Raw genomic sequence first — 17,382 nt, 5'->3', positions numbered from 1 at the left:
GAACAAAAGACAAGCCTGGCAGCTGAAAGCTTATGGTGAGCGTGAAAAATACGGATTCTAGCGGATTTCATCAATAAATATGCTAGGCACCTGGACTCCTGCTTGGGCAGGCACATTTACAAGCGGCTCTTTTGTACTAAGGAAATGCCATCTCAAGCACCTTAGCAGTTCTCTGCTTGGGGAATTTGGGGGAGGCTTTCTGGTGCCACTGTGCCAAATCAGAAAGCTCTCAGAAGGCTAACACCAACATGATTTCTCTTCTTGCCATTACCAGGTAACCACCATAGAATGACAGAATGGTTTGGGTTGGAAGGGACCTCAACCCCCCTGCCATGGGCAGGGACACCCTCCACTAGACCAGGTGGCCCAAAGCCCCATCCAACCTGGCCTTGAACACTTCCCAGGGAGGGGGCAGCTACAGCTTCTCTGGGCAGCCTGTTCCAGTGCCTCACCACCCTCACAGTGAAGAATTTCATCCTAGTATCTAATCTAAATCTACCCTCCTTCAGCTTAAGGCTATTATCCCTTGTCCTATCACTACATGCCCTTGTAACCAGTCCCTCTCCAGCTTTCCTGGAGGCCCCTTTAGATACTGGAAGGCTGCTGTAAGGTCTCCCCAGAGCTTTCTCTTCTCTGGGCTGAAGAACCCCAACTCTCTCAGCCTGTCTTCATAGGAGAGGTGCTTCTAAATTACTAAAAAGCAGTAGAGATATGCAGCAGAAATACTTGCAAAGTTCTTCAGAAAGAGGGGAAAACCAAAAGGGAATACCAGACCAAATACTCCCACAAGAAAAAAAAAAATCTAACCAGCAGCTACAAAAATAACATTAGCTACACAGCTCAGTTATCACTGAGAATGCAAAAAATATTTTTAAATGGTGTCTGATAGAATGTAAATGTGTTATAATGGGAAAAGATAGGATTTCTGTCAGTGGAACAAGAGACTTGGACAGAGCGGTGCTTTGGAGAAGGCCCTGTGCTATGCCAGGGTATCCACAAGGTGGCATTGGTAACTGCGCAGTCGCACAACGGCGTTCCTTTGCTCACAAATTCATTAATGCTCAATTTGTGGTCAAGAATGGATCAGCAGAATTGGCAGAAACAGGTAATGTTCCTACTGGGCCTTCTCAAATAAAAGCCAGATGTACCTACTCTTTCATATTTACCGTACAGATTTATTTTTTAAAGCTAAGAGTACATCTACACTTTCATCACCAGACCTATCCATTGTCAAGTTCTTCAATTGTGAATGCAGAATACATAGTTGCTTTTAATGTGATTCACTGAAGACAAGGCAGCATAATAGTATTTCTCCTTGTTTGGTGCAAATTGGAACTGACTTTAGAAAAAGGTATGCAGAATCACTGTGACTAAAGACTGTCCCTTGAACTGGAGCCTTTTTGATAAGTTTATAATTAATCATCACTAGCTTTTTATGGCAGTAAAGAGAATTTGTGACTATCTGTGCCAGTGTTGTATTATAGTCAGACATTAGGTAACCCTTTTCTCACAGTTCTGATAGTCCTGTCCTTTTTAGTTCTAAAGTGCTGACTGTTGACTTTGGTTTGTTTTTGTAATTGCCGTAATTAACGTCACAGTATTAATGCAAAATTAATGTTAAAACAGCTAAAAAAATTAAAAGCTATAGAAAATGATTACTCCCCCCCCACCTGAAAATGCAGTTATGTAAGAACACCTGATTATGCTAATTCTGCTAATCAATTTGTTGCTTTTTCAGACCTTCTGTGAAACTATGAAAACAAAATTCAGAAACAGTATCTATATGAATCAAATTGCTGTGACAAAAGCGACTCTAAAATACGCATCAAGTGCACACAGACCTTAGGCTGCTATGGCAGAATCTCATGTTCACAATAAAGGTATAGCGATTAATAAATAAATGAAAAAACTTTTTGCATCTAATCACATCAGTGTACAAGCCTGCCTTTGCTTTCCTAATGTCCTTTGGCTATTGCATCTACATCTACTATGTAAGAAAATTTGCTCTATATAAATTAAAGTTAATAAGAAGCTAGGTTTTTCTTGCTTCAGCATTTTAAATAATTATAGTCAGATCACTCAGTGCCACGTAAAATTATCTGAGGATATCTACAGTGAGTGGACACTGGGAATACAAGATAAGCAAGTATTGTGAGTTACTAAACTCTATGTAGGAAAAATGAAATGAAGTCCTAAGGCCTGTATAATTCAGGAGGTCAGACTAGCTAATCGGGTCTTTTTTAATTCTAGATTAAAGTAACTATAACACCATCCTTAATTTATAGGCACGTTTAGTGCCTATCCCACTGTAAATACCATGTAATTAAGAGACAATGTAATGAGATAACACATTTGCTTACCTTTGATATCTAAAACCAGCTTGGGTTTCATCTTGCTATAAATCCTGCCATCGGGACTAATATGCCAATATTGTTTGTCTTCATTCCGCTCAAATGACAGACCGAGTTTAGAGCCAGGAGTTATAAGATTTCCAACAATTGTCAAGCAGCAATCCTCTGCCATCTGTATCATCAGAAAGGCAACAGCAATTATTCAAACCAGCCTTACTTCTAGTATCCACTGTTTTTTAAACAGACAGGACAGATGTCAGCAGGTGAGAACAGAATCTAGGAACTACTTTCCCTAAAGGAATGCGTTTTTGCCCCAAACTCAAGACTACTTAATTTCCTTTTGTTCCTGTTTCTGCTGACACTACTCCACTACGTTAGAACGTTAAAATAACCATGCTGTATCAGATCAAAAGGTACAATTAGCACCTGCCTCTAGCAGTGGCCAGTGACAGATGCCATGGAAGATTACATTTACTCTGCTCTATTATATATGTTTGTTGGTAATTTCTCCCAGTCTACAGCAGTTTCCAGGGCAGAGACTTTTCCATGCAGATCTGGTACCTTTAATACTCAGACAGTTTCTGTCCCATATGTGAATTTGTTAGTCACTGCCCACTGGGATAACTGTAATCCTTTTACACCAACACCCTTCTGTATCATGACCCGTCTGTGGCAAGCAGTTCCAAATCTTAACTACTACTATTAAAAAAAAAAAAAATTTGATAGGCAACTACTAGTTTTATTTGATGCTCTCCTCACCCCCCCCCTTCCTCTCCCTTATTTTAAGGGATGTCTTGTCCACATTATGTTTGAAGAGACTTCAATCACATCATCCCTCAAACTGCCCCCTTTGCAGCCTAAAAAGTCCTAGCTATTTTATCTCTTGCTTGCACAGAAGCCCTCCATCTCCTCTGTGCATCCTTTTTTGTTCTTTAATTGTTTCTAGTTCTGCAAGAACTTTTGGAGATAAAGGACATAACTACACAGTATCTGTTTCTGGCAAAATAAGCAGAATTACTTTCATATCCTGCTTACTGGCTGCCCCTGCTACCTAAACCAGCCCTTCTTTGAAAACCTAAAGCATACCTTCAGGTACCATGACTCAGTCAGTGAGATGACCTAAGCTTACAGGGAGAAAGTCACAAGTTCTTCCAATGACCTGCGTTTGCCTACGTGCACGTACCTACCCACCCATGAGCTTAATCTTCTTTTTAAAATGTGGTGAAAACCCCTTTTTTTTTTTTTTTTTTTTGCTCAAAATACATTTACTGCCATTCAACAGAAAGATGGCAGAGCTGTGTAAGAGTTCAGTCATTTAAGATGCATGTTGCCAGCTTGCACTCCACACTAAGGTACCCGATTGCTACATAGCACGAGCTGTGCATTTGCAGTGCATGGAAAAACTGCTTTATGAGATACAGAGACAGGGACAAAACCCAAGAGCATTTACCCAAAGCCTTACAATACCACGCTACCTTGATATGAATACTTTCAGTGAAATGTTTGAGAGGCACTGTCAAGAGAGAAGTCTTTTGTATGCGATATTACAGCTTTTAGCTTACTTTGCATCATTTTGCTGTCTGCATAAATCCCTTTTACTACTGCATGTGTCCTGTAAACATGTCCAAACAATGCCTTAGCTTATTAACAGTCAGATTCTTCCCTCCAGCATAGATGATATAGTTATAAATGGCTCCTTTGAAGTTATACAACCCTATAGAAAAGGTTCACATGATTCTTTGCAGTCAAGCTCTTTAACAGTATTAAAGTAATTTTCTTTGGCTGGCATCCCTACCTGAGACTGTTCATGCTTAAACATTACGAACTGTGCATACCTCTGCTCACCTCAATGACAATTCGCACATGATTAGTTTTATGGACTGTGAGAAAAGGAGGACTTCATTTGGAAACTTGTACAGAGGAATGGAAAAAGTATGAATTTGACAAATACAGGGATAGCCAGAAACAATCAAACAAAAAACCCTAAAAAGGTAGGATTTTATCTTTAAGTTTGCCTGAATGCAGAAGAGGATATAACCTACATTACACTAACTGACCCACCACAAGGTATGCACAATTCAAAATATTATCAGGAAGGTGTGCATTTTAAAAAGTCTCCCCTGCTTGGACACTTTTTTAATATTTTCACAGAGCAAGAGGGCATGAAAGTAGGAGCTCATGAAGAGCAAGACAATGATCTGGTGTTGATTGTGCTTATAAGGCTACTATTCTTTAGGGGAAAAGTAAATCATAACTAAAATATATCAAAATTCCAATTACATCAGAAAAGATACCATACAACTAGATTCTATCACCTGAAAAAGCCAGAGTTGAATTAAAAAAAAAACCAAAACAAAAAACAAAACACAACCCCCTACAAAAAGATTCTAAGACAGCTGAAATGGAATAAGCCTATAAAATAAATTAAGATGATACAGTAGGAGTTGGATTCAGAAAGCCCTACTATTGGAGAGGAAAAGAGAAAATTCACATTGAACTTGAACCTCACCCGGCACCTTATGAATCCATCCTGATAAACCCAGATTTGATCATCCGAGTCTGTATCTTCTGCAACCTGTATTCTGAGAAGATTCAGATTGTCTAAGTTTCCATCAGCTGACATGAATTTTCCTGTTTCCTTGTTTCGAAGCCTGAAGTACACACGTTTCTGCAGAAAACAACAGAACTCTTCAACCACAGTCTCAGCACAGAACGCATCCTGCTCTGGTTAACTTCAGAGCAATTGCTGCTCAGGTGCTGAACCCCACGTCTCTCCGTCTTTCAGAAAGCTTAACTTTCCTATTTTAGAGTTTAATTCCAAAGTCCATAAATGCCTAGGACAAGCCAAGCTTTGAGAATTCACCCTTCTGCATGGAGAGTTTTAGGCTTTTCTATGCACCAAGATTAGCACACAATGGAAAGCTAAGAATTTTTAATTCAGAGCAACACTAACTTGTCCCTGCTAACTTCTAGTATAGATGCTTTTAGCTTTCATTAAGGGTACACTTGTGCAGTGCTGCTTATTTCACTGGCAGCAAGTATTACAGGGCACATTCGTGCTGCTGCTTGTTACCCATTAACATTTCTGTTTAGACGAGCTCTCAGCCAGGGCAGACAAAATGCATTATTCCTGACTCTGCTTAAGGCTATACAAAGACAACGTTCTGACAGCAAGCAAATGCATTTGGTTACAGGTACAAGTAATCTGTGAAGCAGAAAAGGTTGTTTCCTCAAAAAAATATGGCTCAGCAAGAACCTCAAATGTTAAAGCTTACAGGACTGCCACAGTGTTGGGCCAAATCACACGGTCCTTATTTAGAGAACAAAATGAAAAGGACACCACAAGAGTAAGTTTTGCATTAGATTTGCCAATTATTCTGCCAAGTAATAAGCAGGGAAGGACCTTCCCCCTAAATCAACACAAAATCACTACTAATTGAAGTATCCAATTTTGTTGACCAGTTTTCTTGTTGTTCCAAAAATAACGCAGATAGTACAGACAGTATGCCAGTGACCAGTTTGGGTGCTAATTATAAAGCAACTTAAAATAATTTATCTATAGTAGTTGTAGCCATTATTTGTTTAAATAATTTAGGCAATCCTTATATGCTGTCTTCTATACTTTGGTTTAAAGTATGATTAATGAACAGTTTAAGCAGCAGAACTGCAAAGTCATGTAGCATAATCAAATAGCTTTTATTACAAGCAAAACTGCAGAGTGATTTCTTTACACAATTGCCATTGCTGACGCTTGTGACATGCATCAAGACTGCAATGTTGCTTCCAACTGTATAATATCCCCCAACCCCACTAGAAAATATAGATTAGTACTTGACAATCTCATGTCAGCGCCTACTCACCTGCAGTAAAGGTCTCAGAGAACCTATCTGACAAAAGCCACTTGCTTTATACCAATCTGGAATTTCATTCAGTGATAACAACATCTGACGCCCCCTGTAATTACTATGCTCATAAATTATCCACCTATGAGAAAAAAAGAAGAAAAAAAAAAAAAGACAGAATGCTATTACTGCCAAATGCTGCTTTGGAATCAATACATGGGTTTAACAGAAATCTGTCCCATAAAGTAGTAGTGTTTAGCTTTGGAAAGCCAGTGACCTTCTTTTCAACAGGTCTTCAAAAATAATAAAATCATGTCCTGGTTTAGATCAACCACATTAAGATGAGTACACTGGAGGTCACATTTTAAAGTCCTGTTGTTTAAAAATTACAAGCTGAATGAAACAAAACATCTTCTTGCCTTACAGGGAGAACCCATATTTTAAATATGATCTATTTTCAGGAGGTACTGTGACTCCTCAAGGAGAATACATGTATGTGCTACATATGCTGTATATGCTACATTGCTGCATGTACAGAACCAGTAGTTCTGTGTATCTTAATTTGGACAGGCCTGACCCACATGGAGAATAACTACTAGGGATGCAGATTGCAACAAGCAAATACTGGAACTGCAACAGGGTGCAGGGAACAGGGATGTTCTCTAGGGTATTTTGATAGAAGTTTTATTTCAGAACACCTTTCTTCTTTCCAAATACCTGAAAGGGGGGGGGGGGGGGAAGACAGAGAGAAAAAGCATATAGAAAAATTTTGTTTAGCATTCCCTAGCACACTTACAATCACATTGAGAGCAACCTGTCAGAACCTGACTTCCACTTCTCTACTGTTGGCACAGGCAGTGAACTACAACTAGACTTTGAAATAGGCTGCAAAGTGCAATGTGTTGAGTTTTCTCACACTGATTTGCTGGGACTGTCCAACAGCCACAGGTTTTTGAGTACATGAACGCTTAATACACACATTTTCCTGTTACCTCCTTTCCTCTGGCTGATTTGTCAGTAGATGGCTATATCCCGAAGAAGCACACTCACCTTAATTTTGGTGCTTTTTCACAGCCTAATACACATCTATCCCCAGGTATGAAATTAAGAGTATTATAAACAGATGTCTCTTAGCAAAGGACAAGAAGATGAAAATCCCTTCAATAAGGGAGGCAGTAGGGACAAGGACACTCTGAAACTTGTATTTTGACACATTTCAGCAGCTGCCACTGCTGTAATGAAATCAGAATTTTCATATCATACTCTATACGTTTCCAGTGATCAACCAGAAAAAACATATGTATTAATTAGACAGGAAACACACACAATTCACAACTCCATTACCTGGAATTGTGGTAACCATGTTCGTGGCAAAGAACTAACTTGGTGTTTGACTTCATGTTATTTCATGTTATGGAAAGTGAGAATCAACTACATTGTGGTTATGGTGAAAGATACTGAAATCTCAGGAGACTTAGAATATGGAGCATGTACCTTAGGACCTTTATGTTTCAAACTTCAGTGTGCTAAGGAAACCCTTTGATCAGCTTATCCGGATGGGGAAAACAGTTTGCTCTACAGATCTGGTATTAGCTATCCACTTGAGGGCACTCTTAAGCTATCCAACTGCATCTCTCCAGCACACACCTTGGAAATTTACCTCTTCAAAAAGAACACATTTAAATGCAAAGCAACAGTAACAAGGATTTATCGTTTAAAAAAAAAATAAGTCACATTCTTCAAGTTAGAAAAAACCTGAACATATGCTTGGGGCAAGTGTCTGGGAGGCAGAGGTTAACAACAGGAAAGACACTAAAAGAGAAATTTAATAGATCTGCTGGAACACTGGAAGATAGCACTTAGTTTTCAAAATGCTTCCAGACAGTTTTTAAACTTCATCATAGACTATTTTTTCACAGGATCCTCAAAAGTAAATTTAGAGAACACAACTGCTTAAAAATAGCTAACAAATTTAACTGCTAGATTTACAACCAAAAGCCTGACCCAGTTCCTGAAGTAAAAGGGATTATTACTAATGCCAAAAGGGGCCAGATCATCATCTGTGTCCATAACATCTAGGTAAAAGGATGAATGTGAAGACTTATTAAAACATTTTGAACTTATGATAGATGACACAGATCACAAACTTTTAATGACATTTTTTTAATGACTGAGACCTAAACCAAGAGCACCGAAGTTGGTTTTAAGGATGCTATGTAAGCTGGCTTTTATAATACGGCATGAGAGAAGACACCAGTTTCCTTGTGAGCTTTATCCAAATCAATTTCTACTTCCAGCACAGGGCACCAGTCAGTGATAACATGTTGAAACATGAGGTGAAACGGTTCTAGAAGAAACTGCATTAATGCACTGCACACGTTATGATATTCTAATTTTACACTCCTTGGTTTCTAACGCCTGTAATTTTTCTGTTGAATACGTACATCATTCTAAAGAATCAAAAAGTGATTTTAAACTTACATGCCGCCAAGGACTTGAACTGAAGCTATTCGAGGATTGTATCCCAGGAACTGGAGATTTAAGATTTCTGTACTGAATTCAGTTTTCTTTCCTTGGAAACCCACCTTTTCAAAAAGAGCTATGCACGGCTCAGACAGCTCCTGCAAAAGGAAGATGAGCACTTTTATAGCATGTTAGAACTCCAGATGGTGACTGTGAACATCATTATTCCACACAGCCCTTTTCTCTCAAAGGTTTCTTCTTGATTGTTTAAGACCAGAGACTCTGAGTAATGTTTTTGCTCTGCAACAGGTTACTTAAATCAAAAAGTAGTAAAAAGCCCTTATACAAAACACACAAGGGATCTTCTTGCATGGAACATAAAACTTCCTAATCTTAAAGCACACACAAATGTCTCTGTGGTTGATTATTCCCTAATGTCTTAAGTATGTTTTAAAATACATTTTAATTAATGCCATATCCTTCTTCCATTGCACTAAACGCCACTCATTGCAGGAATTTTCATCTTCAGACCTCAACACACAGTAAGTTAATATTGATTTCTACAGCTTCAAACGATGACAGCTTTGTCAGCACTGCTTATCACTTACTGCTCTCATTTTTAACTCTTACAGTAGGTTATGGCAACATCAATCTCTGACTAGAGAAAAGCTTCAAGATTCATACTTCTGAGGTGAAATTCATGACTCAAGCAAAAACTGTAACATCTGAATCCTCCAAATTGCTGTGGGGAGATGATTCTTCTCTGTCAAAATGCTTCTGGTGTCAAAGGGATTCCACCCACATGAAGCTCCCCGCATCCATTTTAAATGTCTTCTGGATAATGAACCTTGGACTCTTCCGTGTGGCAAGGTATCTGTAGTGGACTGGAAATGACATCTCACAATTAAGGCCTTCCCCTGGACGCTGGGAGGTCAGGGTTTGAAATCCCTCAGGGTAAAGTCAATTAAGCCCGAGTGTCCTGGTGTTACAGTTTACGCTCATAGATAGAAATGACCCTGCCACTCCCTTTCTCGCAAATCTTCCAGCAACGACTGCATAAAACCGACGCCATAGCCAGAAGAGCTCCTTCCTGCTGGCATGCATTCGACATGCTCGAAACGCGTCAACTGGATCAGGAACGCCCGACATGACGCAAAGTCTCGACAGACTCCCATCCGGCCTCAGGCATGGAAACAGGCCCTCCAAGGCAGAGATGGCTCCGTACACAGACAGCAGCAGATATCCATGCTTCCGTGTGACTTTGTTAGGCAAGACCTCATGTCTACCAATTTCTAGACAGTACTTAAATTTCTCTTTAATCTTCCTTTAGATGTTTAAAGGCCCGGATGACAATGTTGCATGAGCATCACCATTATCTCCGCAGCAGTCCAGGTTATCACATAGGAGCTGAGCTACGCTTCCTCATCGCATGCACGCTGCTAGGCTGCGGAAAATGCCAGGAGAGTGTATGAAAATGCCATTTCAGCGTATTCCAAAGTCACAGTACACTCATCCCCACTGTGAAAGCTAAACACCAGACTGGCATGTGCCATCATGGGTAAAGAGCCCAACAGGAACAGTCACACCACGATGATATCCCGGTGCCTCTGACACCTCAAGCCCTTTTATAGACCTACACCCCGAGACACGCAACTGGTCAAGCAGCAGCCTTTGAGCCATATGCAATGCTTCAGAAGTGATCGACTTACAAAGAAAACACACAGACAGAAGAGGAAATCCTCCAATTTTCCACCGCACCTTCCACTCTGGGCATTTTTTAGATTCAGCAGCAACACTGTTACATAAAACATTCCCCACAGAGAGAAGTGCAAGGTCAGCTCATGAGTTTTCTCTCAGTACCTCCCATGTACTGCACTGTGTGAAGCTAGTGCTCCTGTGTATCTACATTTAGTTATTTCACAGAGTTGCTCATTAAAAAGAAGTATTTTCAGCATGACTGTTCATGCATAAACCACATTCACAGGAAATATTCAGGAAAAAGAACATGTAGCAAATTCAAGAAGGGAAAATGCTATTTTCTATCTGCAGCACAACCATGTGGAGCGTGCAAAGCAAGCACAATCAAGCAAATAGTGGTTTAAAACCCCAAAAACCTTGAGCTCATGAACAAAAGCCCTTTTAACTTTCACTTCCAAGTTAATCAAATATCCCTTTTGTTTCCTTTTTTTTAATGGTCTTTTAGAAATGGACCCCTGCAAAGGGGAGTTACACTAGGTAAGTATAGTAGCGTGACATTAAAATAGCAAAGGTGCTTCTTGTATAGAAATGTCACAGAAAAATCATGAGGAAGGTTATGGGAATGGCAGATGGTGGGGAGGAATTAAGATTGGCTCTGTCAAAAAAAAAAAAAAAGAGGCCCAAAATAAATCTGACAGGTGAAACCAGTATCTGGAATAATAAGGTTCAAACTTTTGTAAAATTATGAAAAATGAACAGTATAATATGATTGTTTCAACCTAACTTCTTATCCTCTGTATTCTGGTTTGCTAGTAAACTGCTGAGCAAAGTAACCCATTTTGCTCTTCTCCACAGGAAGGGAGCCTCTGAGGAAGGGAGCAGCAGCACAAGACTTGCAGACAGATGCAGCTCTGTGCTACTGTCTGAAGTATGATAAACTGTACGGCTAGAACAAGTTTCAGAAGTTTGTAAGAACTTAAGAGGCACAGAACTGGCATTTGGCTGTTTTAACACAACAGTCTCTGTCACAAATAATAAATCTTCCAAAAGATCCTTCCAGCTTGAAACAAGCATTTTAAACCCAAGAATTTGATACTGATGTGTACAAAAGAGCCTATTTTAATTCCTGGTGATCACCCATGAAGCTTGGCTAGAAACTTTTCCATTGCTTTTAATAGGATCTGTCTACCGGACAGCCAAAGAGTTCAGAAGGCAGACATACTTGCTGCAGATGTTTGTTTACACTGTACATCAAAATGTTCCAGAGACATGAAAGAGGATGACACATTTTAGTTCTCCTTCGTCAACTGCTACATCACTGACGGGTTACCAAAATTACAGTGGAGTGCAATGAAGTTGCCAAATTCAAAGAAGAGAGTCAATAGTGTACTCCTTTTTTTAAAATGAGTACCATCTCTTCATATTGCCATGAGTTTCTGGATTCTTGACCACATTTTGCTGGTAATTACTTTGATCTTAAAAGATACTTGCAGATTCCACAAGTGATCCATCATAATGATTGGTTATAGGCTTGAGCAAACTTGTTTCTCGCCTCTGATGAGTTGCACAATATGTAAATGTTGTTTAGTTTGTATCCACCACACATAACACCACTGTCTGATTTTGCCAAATGGCACTGGGTGTTGCTTTACTTTATCTAGAAGGGTGCATTATTTAATGATTAACTCAAATTGCATTTCCCTGATGATAGCAATAGCGTTTTATAATTACATGTATTTCACGCAAAGTGGCTTGGTTAAGTCTGCTTTTTTATATGCATAAAAAACAAGGTCCGCAGTACAGATATTTCTTCACGCTGTCCTACTGACATTTCTCAACCCGCTCTAAGTGGTCTCTCCTACTGGAAAATAAAGAGTCTATGTGACACATCCTTGACTCTTTTTACAGAATTCATTTTATAAGCAGTTATTATGAACAGTGATCCCAGGCAGCTGCTTCTGCAATGTCCTCTCCTTTGCAAAAACAGCACAGAGGTCAAAAAAACTGACTGTAGCTAGGACATTTAACTGCAACTGTGTAGAAAAAAAAACAGTAAAAATACTCCTTTGCTGTCTGTGCTTCCCTAGCATTTCTACTGTTGCAAAAAATGGGGAGGTCAGAGTCATCAGTGTACTTATCTTTACAATATTTCTAATAGCTTTACTTACAATATTTATAATCCGTAAAGATTTTAGAACTGCTTGGGGTGAACAACCCATCGCCGTCAGATCCGGATAGATTCCTTCTTCTAACACATACTGGTTACCCGAGAATTCTTCCCCATCATAGACTATGCAGCTGCAGGAAGGAGAAGAAATTGCCTCTTAAGAATTCTGTGCAAGTAAAATGATGCTAGTATTTCGCAGTCTTTAGCAAGAGCTGCTGACAGAAACATTATTTACAATGTTTTGTCCTGACAAGCTAAAGATTGATGTGTAAACTGCAAAGTGTTCTTCTCTGTAAGTCCCCATATGTGAAACCAGGTGTTAGAAAGTTGGTTGCTTTTTCAAAAACCTTTACTATTTTAGTGATTTTCCAGTATTCATTCAATATAACTTACCTGCCATCTAAAATTTTTGAAGACTTCACAGCAAATGAATCAATACATCTTGTGTTTTTTTCAAATATCTGGCAGTTACCCTTGAATTCAGGCTCTGAAAATAACTGGACCTTTAAAAAGTTATAAACATATTTAAAAACAATTCATTCTTCAACCTTCAGTAACATGTCTCTACCATTATTTCTATAATTAGATTTACTTAAAACACCTAGCCTTCCTCAGTTACATAAATTTTTTGCTAGCTCTTCCGTGCTGTAATCCTTGTTCAAGACAGCAAGGTAACAATACCAAAAATTACTTCTGGCTGTAAATCACTCGGCAACATACAAAATAATGAAAACAACACTAACAAAGATAGCTCCTTGGACTATCTGCTAGGGAAGATTTTTAAATTCCCACAGAACGGCCAGAATAGGCACATCTTTAGTAAAGGGCCATAAACAGTTTTGTTTTAGATTATTAATCCATTTAATCTCCAAAATACATACTCCTCCCACTAAATGAAAACTATCTGTTTTTCAGAACATAAATGGTGCATAATCTTGGCAAAGTACTCAGTACGCCAACAGGCACAGTATATATTCCCAGGGTAGAAGGGGTTTATGTTCCTGTTACAGCTATAGTTACAGTCATGTCAGTTCTTCTGTCTCTGCTCAGAGGGTAAGAGAGTATACGTCACCCAGAGTCTTTTGTCCTTGTTAAAAAGAAAGAAAATTCTAAGCAGCAAACCTGCTAATTTGGTTAGAGGATAATTAACCCTGATCACATAGAAGTCATTCACATTATCACATGCCTACCAGCTTTATTCACTTTTAACAGAGATACGAGTGTGGGCATGTACAGCGTTCTCCAAAAAGGAACATGCTGACGAGGGATGCAGTCTGTTAACTATAAGCCATTACTTCTTTGTTTCCTTAGGATAAGGTCTTAACAGGCACATAATATATAAATGCAAATAATTTTTCATGCACATAGCTGAAAATAAGCAGCCTTGAGATTTTTGTTCCCCAGAGTTTATAAATTATCCCTATGAAGGAGATTCCAGTGAGGCATGCTATTAATCAAGAATGCAAAATGAGACAGCTAAGACTTTTCTCCCTAGTTTTCAGTTCTATGACATACTCACTATTTTGACTGAAATGAAAATAAAAGTAACTTTGTACAGAGACAACCATGAAAAGGTTCAGAATTATGAAAGGATGAATAAAGCCGCCCATCACTGTCAAAACTACGTATTAGCACCTGCACATAGGAGACAGTCCAACGTAAAAATATGTTAACTCACTGAACAGACAAGTTCTCCCTGCCATTTCCTACGCTTAGTTATTGACAAAGATGGCCTTAACTTTTAAGCACAACTCAGCAGTATTTGTGAATGAATGAGATTCCCTTAAACTGCAACCACTATCAGCAGAACTGTTAAACAAAGAACTAGGTTCAAAAGGAATTAAGTCACTGCTGTACCGTGAACACCACCTAACTTGTAGAGCCCTCGCCTCAGCAACAGAATCCAGGTACCTGCACCTCCACACAGAGGGCTGCGGGTTCCAGCTCCTCAGAACAATCACCAATACCCCAAAACAGCTCACGTGCTGAACCAAAACACTGCCTGTGCCCTGAGAAAGTTCTGACGGCAGCCGTGTATTAAATCCCACCTTCCTCAGGCCTTAATGCGCCTTACTTCAGAGATTTGGAAAGCGGCTTTCCTTCACTTGCAGTTCTTACTCTTTGTCTGACTAGTCAACCGTCTATGCAAATACCTGGGTGTTACACTAGACAAAAAGCCATTTCTTTATTTACACATATTACAGACACTACACAGGATGTTTCATGCACTTAGAGAAGTATCTTACCTTGACTTTACCCCTTTCACTTCCAACAATATCCTGCAAAAGTTTGGAAGGGAAAAAAAAAAGGAAAAAAGAATTTTAAACAGTGATAAAATAACAAACATACAAAACTTTACTATTAATTTTTGTTTAAAGAATGTAAATAAACTGAATTTGACAGAAAAAGTATAGCTCCAAATACTTTAGAGAAACTTGCAAAAAAAGTTTAAAATGCACTCCTTACCATAATGATGGGCTGAACTGAAGATATTTTGCAATTCTTTCCCCCCCATGCCTCAATGCTGGGATATAGCCCTTTAGCCAGTATATACTGCTCCCCCGTAAACTCAGGATTCTCATAAGCCACCCACCTAAGAGAGACAGAAGAAGAGGGCAAGGGGTAGAAGACACACTACTTTTCCAAAATACAGATTTGTATATTCATTACTGTCTTAATGTCAGAAAAAATAACAAATTTCTCCCCTCAAGTGCTCAACTGTGATGCTATTAAAACCCTAAACAAACCCGTGTATCTGATACTCCAAAACCCAGCCAAATTCCACTTCCATTCACCCTACTATGTCGATATGAATCAGAGTGAGTTAGCTAAAGCAGACCACAAGTTCAAATATATCATCTGCTAGATACCCTAAAAGCTATCTCCAGGAAGAATATTTTGAGATGTTTCATAATTCTATTATTTTATCTAGATTAAGTTCTTCTCCAGAAAAACAGACAGATAGCAGAATACAATTTTTTTAATAAAGCCAACTTTCAAAGTCATCTAGGCAGTAGAGATAGGAATATCAATTTTTAATGTTGCCTGTACCTACACTTTAGTTTTGTTTAAGCAAACACACACCCCAATAGAAAGTTGAGTTGCAAGAACAGGCACATATGCTAATCACAGAATTATAGAATGGTTTGGGTTGGAAGCAACCTTAAAGATCATCTAGTTCCAACCCCCTTCCATGGCCAGGGACACCCTTCACTAGACCAGGTGGCCCAAAGCCCCATCCAACCTGGCCCTGAACACTTCCAGGGAGGGGCCTCCACAACCTCTCTGGGCAACCTGTGCCAGTGTCTCACCAGCCTCACAGTGAAGAATTTTTTCCTTATAACTAATCTGAATCTACCCTCTTTTAGCTTAAAGCCATTACCCCTTGCCCTATCACTACATGCCCTTTTAACCAGTCCCTCTCCAGCTTTCCTGTAGGCTCCCTTCAGGTACTGGAAGGCTGCAATAAGGTCTCCCTGGAGCCTTGTCTTCTTCAGGCTGAACAACCCCAACTCTCTCAGCCTGTCTTCATAGGAGAGGTGCTCCAGCCCTCTGATCATCTTTGTGGCAGGCTGTGAGAGCAGGCTGTTGCCTGCTAGGAATCACAGACATCAGCAAGAGGAACATCCTTGAAAGTTAAGCATTAAAACCATCACAAATTTGACCAGATTAATGTATAACTGCTCAGTCAGATCTCATGCCTGACAGAGACCACCAACTCAGATTTCTGCATCAAACTCAGATTTCTGCATCAAGTCTGTGACTTCTGTCTCAGTCAGAATATGCCTTTTTGAAAGACATTGAACACACATGAAGTATTAGAAAAGTAACCAACTTACTACGTATCTCTCTCCAACATTCAATTACCCCTGCAGTGCTTTATTTCTAGTCTGAAGTATCAGCTAGTCTACTACATTCAATAAACCTTCTATTACGGCATTCTTCTAACCCTGGCTCCATACCAAAAGCCCAGATAAAGCACTCCTGCATCAGCACTACCTTTGTTTTTATGATAACCTGCATAACTTCTGTTGCCTTTCACTGCTAGACTTACCAAACTTTCCCATAATTACATTCCAGTTCTTTTTTAAAACTCATCTTTTCTGTTTGTTTGGAGTTTTTTGAATGCAAATATTAGCACTGGCCACAGTAACAGCGGAGTTTGATTCATTGTGTTTATGCAGGGATCAGGACACCTTGCTGGTTCCTGGTTCTGCAAGATAATCTTCTACTCATAGTCAACCAGCTTTTAATTTTAGCCAATGTGCTGCATAGTAAGTGTATGCTAGGTTATGCCAAAACCCACTTTCAGTGCAGTTGTCTTAGAGTTTCAACACTAACAAAAAATTTCACATCATAAAGCAGTAAAATGATATGGAACTTATACTTCGCAGTGAGGCTACCTCTCTCCATCTAAATTCACCATAAAATGATCTATGTGTGTTGAGCAACTGGATTGTATTAAGCTGCAGTTTTATTCCAAGAACAAATGCCAGAGTCTCTGCAGATATAGCAAGTAGGATAACTTCAAATTGAAATAAAGCTGCATCAACATGTATGTGCTGAGAGTATGAACTTGGTATTATTTCTCCATGGCAAACATTTGTATAGTGATTCACATTTAACGCTATTCACGTCTCTTGGTTTGCCTCAGATATAATAAATTCTTCTAACTTACTATGCACTAATTACTTAAGACATATTTCAAGGCAGATTTCAAAATCACCTCATAGTAATTTATCAAAGAGACATTGGTATGTACAATAAATTGAGCAGACGGTTCAACTGTCTCAGGTGTGTCTATACCTGTATGCCACATAACCAAAAGCTCAGAAATTGGTTAAGGAAAGCTAATTTTCAT

At 39.1% G+C, this 17,382-nt stretch overlaps 1 protein-coding gene across 1 annotated transcript in view; it reads right to left on the bottom strand.

Moving 5' to 3' along the window:
- CRYBG1 (crystallin beta-gamma domain containing 1) overlaps window positions 1-17,382 on the bottom strand; it is a 65,975-nt gene that overhangs the window by 2,797 nt on the left and 45,796 nt on the right. The window contains exons 14-21 of the mRNA XM_075747813.1: window positions 14,988-15,114; window positions 14,768-14,800; window positions 12,915-13,024; window positions 12,523-12,652; window positions 8,675-8,814; window positions 6,212-6,335; window positions 4,861-5,019; window positions 2,361-2,523 (exon numbers count right to left, since the gene is read on the bottom strand). Of these exons, the coding sequence (XP_075603928.1) occupies window positions 2,361-2,523; window positions 4,861-5,019; window positions 6,212-6,335; window positions 8,675-8,814; window positions 12,523-12,652; window positions 12,915-13,024; window positions 14,768-14,800; window positions 14,988-15,114 (986 nt within the window). The remainder of the gene's footprint in view (window positions 1-2,360; window positions 2,524-4,860; window positions 5,020-6,211; window positions 6,336-8,674; window positions 8,815-12,522; window positions 12,653-12,914; window positions 13,025-14,767; window positions 14,801-14,987; window positions 15,115-17,382) is intronic.

This window comes from Balearica regulorum, chromosome 3 (assembly GCF_011004875.1).
Source record: "Balearica regulorum gibbericeps isolate bBalReg1 chromosome 3, bBalReg1.pri, whole genome shotgun sequence".
Taxonomy (NCBI): domain Eukaryota; kingdom Metazoa; phylum Chordata; class Aves; order Gruiformes; family Gruidae; genus Balearica; species Balearica regulorum.
The sequence above is the reverse complement of the archived record's forward strand: the minus strand, read 5'-3'. Positions and strand labels throughout refer to the sequence as shown.